The 10,940-nt window shown below is 44.0% G+C and overlaps 1 protein-coding gene across 1 annotated transcript in view; it reads right to left on the bottom strand.

Annotated features, from left to right (window-relative positions):
• Positions 1–4,293, bottom strand: part of sgpp1b (sphingosine-1-phosphate phosphatase 1b) — a 14,159-nt gene extending 9,866 nt beyond the window's left edge. Inside the window, exon 1 of the mRNA XM_062522416.1 lies at positions 3,115–4,293. Coding sequence (XP_062378400.1) covers positions 3,115–3,969 — 855 coding nt within the window. The 5' untranslated portion in view covers positions 3,970–4,293. The remainder of the gene's footprint in view (positions 1–3,114) is intronic.
• Between the last annotated feature and the right edge of the window lie 6,647 nt (positions 4,294–10,940).

Genomic DNA, 10,940 nt, shown 5'->3' with positions numbered 1-10,940 from the left:
TATCCTTGATAACAGTGAGGTTACAAACTCACTAGGAGGGAAAGAGAGAGAGTGTGTGTGTGTGTGTGTGTTGATAATTTACAGCAAGCTGTTAAAAGCGACACTTGAAGAGGCCAGCGCTGAGGTGAGGAAGTTAGTCATTAAGCCACCAGGGCCTAGAAAGCAGTCACACACACACACACACACACACATACACACACACACACACTAAACACACACTCACACTAAACACACACACACACACAAAATACACACACATGCCAACACACTGATGGAAATTAGCACCAGCCACAGATAATGATTTACTATTGAGTGGCTGGGGAGTTAAATTTGTCAGAGGCTGATAGATTTTTAAAAGGCTAATTTCCACCCTTGCTACACACACACACACACACACACGTATGCACATGTACAGTACATATGCACGCGCGCACACACACACACACACACACACACACACACACACACACACACACACACACACACACACACACACACACACAGTGGTTAAAGTGGGATTCGGCAGGTGGTGGAACCCTCAAGTCCAGTGTCGATGTGAAGGGGAAACATATTGAGTATTATGGGGTAGCAATACTTTTTTTGAATTGCTAGTATTTTGGTTGCCTCTGTGGCTTTTTTCACATCCAGTCATAATAACTTGCATACTGGTTTGTACCAGGGCGTCTCTAGACCTTCCTGCAATGGGCCACAAGCCCCTTGTTTAGCATATGTTAACATTTAAATGCATCTGGATATCTTGGTCATTGTAATGGCCATCTACGCTATGCTATAACTTTCTTTTTCAGGACAGTCTGGGCTACCCATATCTGGGAAGTATGGTGTGATGATATTCATGTCTTATGTTGGCCTATATATTACTGGCTTTTTTCTGACATATTTCTGTGAGAGTTCAATGTTAATTTTCAAGTGATTTGACGGTGCACGTAAAAACGAACCATATATTTTAACATTACCATCGCACTACAGTACATTGTTGGTATGAATTAATCTATTTATCTAATGATCTATCTGAGGTGCCAGAACACAGTTCCGGCCCTCTTTAACCCCTGCTCTCTCTCACACACACACACACACACACACACACACACACACACACACACACACACACACACACACTAGTGCACACTCACACTTGAGGAAGTGCAAGCAGTGGTGATAAGAGGAGCATAATGGATGACTGATCTGTGTCAGGAGGATCACAGCGAAGAGAGAGAGAGAGAGAGAGAGAGAGAGAGAGAGAGAGAGAGACAGAGGGGGAGAGAGAGAGAGAGAGAGAGAGAGAGAGAGAGAGAGCAGGAAGACTCTCCTCACTCACACACACACACTATACAGCATGCACACACATACGCACTATGTGTTAACCCCATGTACTGAGAGAAAATAAAGGGTTAATACATTGATAATATATGTGTACTAAAATCCCATTTAGACTTACGAGCTTCCATGACTTTCTTGTTTACACATTTGGGCCACACCATCCTCTACTGCCCTCTCCTGCCTCAGAGCCATCATCTATTGCCCCCCCCATCCTCTAATGCCCTCTACTGTCCCAGAGCCATCCTCTACTGCCCCCCCATCCTATGGCCCCAGAGCCATCCTCTCCTCTAACCCCCCATGCCTCCCCCGTCTTCTATTGTACTAAAAAGTCTGGACTCAGCTCACCCCCCTGTAAAATAATCCCAAGATCCATCTCCTACTGCCCCCCCATCCTCTAATGCCCTCTACTGCCCCAGATCCATCTCCTACTGCCCCCCCCCCCCCACCACCCTCCACCCCATCTCTTAGTATGGCCCCATCTGTCTTCCTCTCCCTTGCCTTGTCACATGTGCAGAAACATATCTAATTACAGTGTGTGTGTGTGTGTGTGTGTGTTCTCAACTGTGTGCTGAATACTCCAAAACTTTCTGGATTCCTGCATTGCTCTGACAAGTCTGTTCAGGACTATGCTGGCACGCACTCACACTCACACACACACACCCATCATACACACTACACATACCCCAAGCTACACACCTATCACACACACTATACCTATCACTCACTCAAACACACATTTACACTACCACACACACACACACAGAGGTGAACAGAGGGTGCAGGGGCGGGGTACATGAGGGGAACTGATGGTTTGGTCAGAAAAGAGAGGACGGAAACCACACACTGTCTACTTCACTTTCAGCGTTTCTTAACTTCCCCTTTCAGTAACGAGAGGCAAGAGGATACACGCCATGGCGACCCGCCCTCCTCCTCCTCCTCCTCCTCCTCCCTCCTCCTCCTCCCCTCCGCCCTCCTCCTCCTCCCTGGGGTGTGGATGGGGCACAGCTGAAGCATGGCAACACCCTCCTAGTCCTGCCACAGTGCGCATCTTGCCCAGGGCACAGCTGAAGCATGGCAACACCCTCCTAGTCCTGCCACAGTGCGCATCTTGCCCAGGGCACAGGTGCCACAGCAGTTGCGCAAACACGCAGCGCTCCAGTGTGTGATCGCATCGCATGGCGCTACATGTTTAGGTTTCGATTTCTACACATCTCGTTTCCGCCGTTAACGGTCGTGCTGGTCAGCGGTGAGACGTGAACAGGAAGTAGGCCTGCAGCCCAGCAAACCTCACCACACACGTCCAAGGGCCCTGACCGAGTAAACGTCAGGTAAACGTCAGGTAAACGTCAGGTGAACGTCAGGTAAACGTGACCTCGTCGCTCTGCAGCCTCTTTATCAGCGGCCCACACTGTCAAAGTTATCAGGAGCGATAACACACTGCACTACAGTGTATCGCATGATGTACCTGCCCACTAAAGTAGCGAGAGACTGACTTTTTACAGCACATCGACCTAGGCCACCATTTGGCCGACATATTCTCTCAGACACACACACACACAACCATACAGACTAAACGTACGCAGAGACAGTTGAACAGCGGGTGCAAGGGCTTACCTGAGGGGCCTATGCTAACATATTGGCCAACACATAGGCCTGCACACTGCACGTAAAGAGTCTATATGAGGTGCTATGAAGGCATATTGATGCCACTACTGACTAAAGACACAAGTGTATCTCAAGTGTATCGCCATCGGCAGAGGGACAGGGCTTACTTACCTCCCAGCGTCCGTAGGTGAGCAGGAATAGGGAGAGGGGGATCGCGGTACCGGACATGGCGTGCGTGGAAGGCATACTGTACTCGGAGTTGTAGAACATTTCCACCTTGACCACGGGCGGCGACGCGGGCCGCGGCCACCGGATCAGGTCCTTAGTGCACTGGCCCACGTACATCACCCAGACCCAGACCACGATGAGCCGCCGGCTCACGTAGGGGTCCACGTTCCAGATGACGAAGGGAAAGAAAGTGATGTAGAAGAGCTCATTGCCAAGCTCAGTTCCGAAAGTGAACAGGTAAAATAAAAACTTGTTCTCGATGAGGAACTCCTGGCCCGCGTCTCCAGTCAGAGAGTTCTTGCGCAGAGGTTTAACGGTGCTAGTGGGGCAGCTTGAGTCATCTGTGACCTCCGACATGTCATCACGGCCAGCACCGTTACTTTCCGACACTCCCCCGACCTCATTTGGATGTTCGCCATCGCTGACTTTAGTGGGATGGGAATTATTATAGCGGTTGAGACTCCCTGATTTCTCCTCCGTAGTTTTAGACACGTCTGTCTCTAATAGCCGATCATCACTGTCAGACCCCGATGCCTTACAACAGTTGAGATCAGTGGAGATACTTTTTCTCTGCCGCAGATGATCGGCTGTCTCCCCCTCTCCTCCTCCGTTCAAACGGACCCCGTTACCGTACGCGCCGTTGCTCTGTAGGCTCGTCTGCTTCGCTTCGTTACAGTCTGCTGGATTTCTTGAGAATGTCCCTCTTACGCCACACATTTGTTGGAATAGCGCAACATGATGCGGGTCTTGCAGATAGTGCCAAAGTTGTAAGAACTGCGTTTTCAAAGTACTTGCCATTGTGTGACAACTAATGTTACGTCCAAAGTGAAAATGTTCGTGTCTCCGCGATTTTACCACCTCAATTAGCTAGCTAGTAGCTAGTCCAGAAGATATCTTAAACCATGACTTATGAGTAAGCACTAGCAGTCTTGGTTACCAATGTCAGCGATAAATATTTCTAAGTAATTAGCAGTTATACAATACTACACCCGCGGACCCTCAGGGAAAATAGGCATTTCCGTCTCCTCCAGGTAATGGTACGAATACATGAAGGCATTGAGGTCTTGTGATAGCCCATGTACCGCTGTGCGTTCAAATCCGCTATCTCAGGTCACTTGGTGTCTTGTTACCACTGAACCGAAGCTCTGAAACTCGAACTAGCTCACTAACGGGGACACTTCCGGTAATGATTTTGTGGTTAGAAGCATGATAAACTACTTCAAATTAAAAGTTTTATAATAATAAAGTGTCGGCTACGCAGGAAGTTTTCCCTTGAACCAAAAGTATTGTCATAGGCTACAGTATATTTACTGTACACAATCTCACATTGTTCTTTGACTCCTTAAAGTTTCATGAAAGCCTAAAAATAACAAAGTTTAAATAGCCTATCGAGTAATAAAGCTTGATAAGAGTAAAACACAGTGATATTTAGATGTAGGCCTACGTGAAATTGGCCATTCACTTGTAAAACATGGTTAAAAACTCATTAAACACAATGTTAACAAGAACCCTTAGATTATAAATAATAATTTATCTATAATAATTCAATACATATTGTGTCTTTCGCATCTCATTAAATTTGAAGTTTTGAAAAATGATCCATGCAATCATGAATTCCTGTGTTATTATATGGGATTAGCAATGTTATAACATCTGAAGTGGAGTGACATCTGTGTGTGTGTGTGTGTGTGTGTGTGTGTGTGTGTGTGTGTGTGTGTGTGTGTGCGTGCGTGTGTGTGTGAGTGAGAGAGAGAGAGAGAAATAATTCAGCTGAACATACTTGTGATCTTGTAAAATGTGTTCAGTTTTAAACATGCAGAGCCTGCCTTGTATAATTGATATAATGAATACAACTACTATGTAATACTGCCCTCTGCTGGTTAGTAGTAGGCAATGATCATACCGTGGTTTACACGTGTGGGACAAATTAAAATATAACCCTAGCCACCCTCATTAAAATTGGGGACACAAATATGAAATTACAACTTCTTGTACCCAACACCTAGAGCCAGGGATTCCATGTGTGTTTGTGCGCGCGCGTGCGTGCGTGCGTGCGTGCGTGTGTGTGTGTGTGTGTGTGTGTGTGTGTGAGAGAGAGAGAGAGAGAGAGAGAGCTGAACATTCAGCTGAACATACCTACTTTTGTGATCTTGTAAAATGTGGTCAGTTTTAAACATGCAGGGCCTGCCTTGTATAATTTACATAATGAATATGGCTCATATCTTGGGTGGATATATAATTCCCCTGGATTGGCAAGACTCTTAGATGACAGGATGCCCACCCCAGCCAACCCATAGACACAGCCCTGTGGTCTTCACTGAACAGGGGCCAACCCATAGACACAGCCCTGTGGTCTTCACTGAACAGGGGCCAACCCATAGACACAGCCCTGTGGTCTTCACTGAACAGGGGCCAACCCATAGACAGCCCTGTGGTCTTCACTGAACAGGGCACTGCAGGCTGTAAAGCAGGAAACACACCTGTCTCATTTCAGCAGACGAAGACTGGTAGCACCACATTTGTGTACATGAAATGTATTTTTGACATACTGTAGCTTACGGATTGGTGAAGTAATTATTTGTGTGTTGTTTTCAACATGTTTCCTTAGTCCACTATATATGGAATTGGACTAGTGATGGCCGGTTTGATCCTTCACTGTAACTGGCGTAGCGGTCATATCGTGATTGTCAAAGATTTTTTTTTCTTCTGTCATCTACTTTCTGAATTTTTGGTCAACGATTCCCAGGACACAGTAGCACCGGGGCACATGAAACTTGGTGAGCATGGAGCCAGTAGTAGACTTTTACGCAAAACATTTGTTTGGTTCATGGGGGGCACTCCACCCCCCAAAAATGCATTTTTTCCTAAATAACTACCTGAACCATGGCACTGAGGATGACAAAATGTTTATGGTATGTTGGTCTCAAGATAATGGAATGGATAGGTCCGCACACTGAGTAGGCTCCAAAAATACACTTTATTTAGTATAAAAAGGCAACGTTTCGACCCGCAGTATTGCCTTTTTATACTAAATAAAGTGTATTTTTGGAGCCTACTCAGTGTGCGGACCTATCCATTCCATTATCTATATTTTTGTCCGGCACCTGGATTATTTCTGTGGATGTGCGCACCCCAACCAAACGCCGATGTTGGTCTCAAGAGCCCGCACTTAGCTTATAACCACTCATTAGGGCCCGAGCACCGAGGTGCGGCCACTGAAAGTGGCTGCACCGTAGGTGCAAGGCCCTATTGTTTTTGTACAGATTATTTATTATTCTTTCTTCGTCTTAGCCCGTTTGGCCGTTTCACCAACTTGGCATGCTCCAAAACTCTTGTAATTTGGCAGGCATATGTAGAATTGCATTTGATACTGAGAGACAGAGCCCTGGCCTAGGGTGTGGCTCAGGGGGTCTATAGCGCCACCTACCGCGCTGTCTGTTGTGGTTGACATGTGCATGCACGAAAATGAACCAAATTTGGTAGGCAGATGTGTTGTGTAAATCTGAGCAACTTTTACATTTACACTACATAGTGAATCTTAAACAAATTTGAGTTATGATTATGATTATGATTTTTGCACATCATGTATTTTGAAACACTTCTCCTAGACGGTTTATCGAAATCATGTCATATGAGCAGTAAAAGGATCTTGAGGGGTTGCCCGAGAGGAATTGATAACAGATTTTTGAATTTTCGAAGCATATCGAAATGGCGAAGGTTTGAATTATGGCGTCTTATTACGAAACAGGAAGTTGGTGTTATAAGCAGAAAAAAGGTTATAAATTGGATGTAATTTGGCAGCTACATGTGGAATTGCTTCTGCTAGTCAGGGACAGAGCTCTGGCCTAAGGTGTGGCTTCGTGACTCTATAGCGCCACCTAGTAGCACGTTATGTGTTGTGGTTGACACAAACATTCACGAAAATGAACCAAATTTGGTGGACTTATGTGTTTTTGCTATCGCTAGTCAGAGACAGAGCTCTGGCCTAAGGTGTGGCTTAGGGACTCTATAGCGCCACCTTGTAGCACGTTATCTGTTGTGGTTGACACAAACATTCACGAAAATGAACCAAATTTGGTGGACTTATGTGTTATTGCTATCGCTAGTCAGAGACAGAGCTTTGGCCTAGGGTGTGGCTTAGGGACTCTATAGCGCCACCTAGTGCATTGTCTGTTGTGGTTGAAACATACATTCACAAAAATGAACCAAATTTGGTGGGCACATGTGTTATTGCCATCGCTATTCAGATACAGAGCTCTGGCTGAGGGTGTTGCTTAGGGACTCTATAGCGCCACCTAGCATGTTAGCCGTTTTGGGTTGACATTTACATTCACAAAAAATTCACAAGCTTGTGTGTTATTACTGCCGCTAGTGAAAAACAGCTCTGGCCTAGGGTGTGGCTTAGGGACTCTATAGCGCCACCTAGCGCGTTGTCTGTTGTGGTTGACACATACATTCAAGAAAATTGACCAAATTTGGTGGCCATGTGTGTTGCTCATGCACATGCCCACCAACACGCCTCATGTTGCTTTGTTAGATTCCGAAATGTCACAGGTCTCCGCACCGCAGGTGCTCGGGCCCGCCATCGCCGCTTGCGGCTATATTTTGTGATTTGCATCCGGTAAAAAACATTACATTGCTGTAATCGAACCTGTAATCTTCAGATGAAATGTTATAAACTGCACCAAATTTCATGATTAACCTGACATCCTCTGGGAGTATGCCACGTTTTGTGGAATTTTATCCATGGGGGCTATAAAATAAATCAATTTGTGTACATTTAGTGACTGTACACCCATCGGCCTGCAGATGGTGCTATTCATGGGTTTCATCAGGTCCCTTTCCAGGTGTATCATTCGAGCACCATGCAGTCTGCATTGATAATCAAGGTGTTGGATTTTATACACCTGTGGAAAGGGACCTGATGAAACTCATGATTTGAGCGAAGGATTGCTAAGAATGACTAGGGGTGCAACGGATCATCATTCAGATAAATTATTTTGGTTCGGCACACACATGATCCGCGGATCGATTTATATATATATATATATATATAGCAGACGAATATATATATATATATAAAAAACGTTGTGCGCATGTTCAGGCCACACACAGCGTGGTCATGGCGAGCGGAGGATCAGAGGAGCTTGAGGCGCCCCGCGGCATTAAAATCCCCTTTTGGGAGCATTTTGGCTTCCCGGTCAAATTAAAGAGACCCTATGCAACTTTTTCATAGTCATAAAATCGCTTAGAAATCGTTGTTTTGCTTGACTGACCAGTTTTATCGAAAACAGTAATATTTCCTCCCGCCCCCAGTGTCCCTATCCCTATTTCCTCTTACTGGAATGTTTTGCCCTTTTTCACCAACTTGGCATGCTCTAAAACTCTTGAAATTTGGCAGCTACCTGTGGAATTGATACCTCTACTGAGAGACAGACCTCTGGCCTAGGGTGTGGCTCAGGGACTCTAGCGCCACCTAGTGCGTTGTGTGTTGTGGTTGACACATACAGTACATTCACAGAAATGGCCCAGATTTGGTGGACAAGTGTGTTGTATTATTCTGAACAAGTTTTACATTTAAACTATATAGTGAATCTTAGAATAATTTGAGTTATGATTATAATTATGAATTTTGCACATCACATATTTTGAAACACTTCTCCTAGACGGTTTATCGAAATCATGTCATATAAGCACTAAAATGATCTAGAGGAGTTGCCCGAGAGGAATTGCGACCAGATTTTTGAATTTTTGAAGTATATTGAAATGGCGAAGGTTTGAATTATGGCGTTTTATTAAGAAACAGGAAGTTGGTGTTATAGGCAGAAAAAAGGTTATGAATTGGATGTAATTTGGCAGCTACATGTGGAATTGCTTCTGCTAGTCAGAGACAGAGCTCTGGCCTAAGGTGTGGATTCGGGACTCTATAGCGCCACCAAGCAGCATGTTGTCTGTTGTGGTTGACACAAACATTCACGAAAATGAACCAAATTTGGTGGGCATGTGTGTTGCTCATGTACATGCCCATCAACAGGTACGTGTTGCTTTGTTAGATTCAGAAATGTCACGGGTCCGCACCGCAGGTGCTCGGGCCCGCCATCGCCGCTTGCGACTATATTTATTATTTCAACTACTAATAAGCATCCTTTCATCCCAAGCTAAATGAAAGTAAGATTGGCTTACTGAATGTGCACAACACCTAGAACATGTTATTTTGATCAAAGAAAGGCCAATAAGCACAGAAAAAGCAGTGCTTTTCTTGAGTCTCTCCTGTTATTCTCAAAGGGGCAAATTCTCCCATATGCATAAGGATGTGCAAGTCAAAAAAAAGCTATGCACCCCTCAGCCCGCGCAAATCCTCACTTAAAGTGTAGCTCTAAAGTGTAGGCCTGGATGTCTCTTAACTTTTTAAATTTTAATGAAAAAAAGACAGAAGTTATGGTTTTTAGTGGCACTTCTGTGACCCCCCCCAGTTGACCTGGATCACTTAGCACAGTATCGCAGGCCAATTATTAATAATCTAGGGGTAAAGGTGGATGCTGACCTTAAATTTGACACTCAGATTAAAGCTGTGGTGAAGTCTAGCTTTTTTCAATTAAGGCAGCTGGCAAAAATCAAACCAGTCCTTCAGAGACAGCACTTTGAAACAGTAATCCACGCCTTTGTGACCACCCGGTTGGATTACTGCAATGCACTTTATATGGGGGTTAGTGGGTCTTCCATTGCCCGTCTGCAACTAGTCCAAAATGCTGCTGCTCGTCTTTAACTAACACTAGAAAGTATGACCACATTTCACCTATTTTAGCCTCACTCCATTGGCTGCCTGTTCATTTTAGGATTCATTTTAAAATTTTGTTGTTTGCTTTTAAAGCCTTGAATGGCCTGGCCCCACCATACCTCTCCGAGCTGTTACACCCCTACATTCCTAGCCGTTCTCTCAGGTCAGCCGACCAGCTGCTCCTGACAGTGCCTAGAACTAGGCTGAAATCCAGAGGAGAACGAGTTTTTGCTGTTGCAGCCCCAAAGCTGTGGAATGTATTGCCACTTTACATCAGACAAGCCTCTTCACTGTCTCATTTTAAATCTTTGCTTAACCCTTAGATGCATAGGCTACCAATACCTACACTCTTCCATGAGTGGGGTCAAAAATGACCCCAATTAGAATGCATGCGTTTTTTGCTTTAAACTCAAATAATGTCTTTCATTTTGGTTAAAGATGATGATTTTTATTATATATTTGTCAAAGAAATTATTATTTCATGTTGGACATATGATGTATCACTTTGTATTAACATTTGATTACAAAACAGCTTTTAGAAAGGCAAAAAAGGTAAACATCCTAAAATGATCTCAACATAGGTGAATAGGGTAAAAATTTTAACTTAGAGATATCTTCATGACACTTTACCAGTTGAATACTCACATAAATAGGAGAAAAAAACGTATTGCAAGTTTTCTGAATTTATGTTTAAATATGCTAATTAGGCCATGTATAATTAAATATGCGCTAATTTGCATATGAAGAGTTCTTTTCCAAAACGCTATATCCACCATTTTAATACATTTTCACAAATCATTTTTTTTAATTTTATTTTTCAAGTAATTTCAGTGAAACTGTATTGGATTATGTTTAGTGGATTTATCTTTACTAAATCAAAACAAAACATCTGCATTTTTATTGAAATTAAGTGAAATACACAATTAAATAACATGACTTTTTAATATTTTCAAAAATGGATTTATAGCGTTTTGGAAAAGAGCTCTTCATA

Source organism: Sardina pilchardus, chromosome 20, assembly GCF_963854185.1.
Source record: "Sardina pilchardus chromosome 20, fSarPil1.1, whole genome shotgun sequence".
Lineage (NCBI taxonomy): Eukaryota > Metazoa > Chordata > Actinopteri > Clupeiformes > Clupeidae > Sardina > Sardina pilchardus.
Note: the sequence above shows the minus strand (reverse complement) of the source record. Positions and strands in the feature narration are given on the sequence as shown.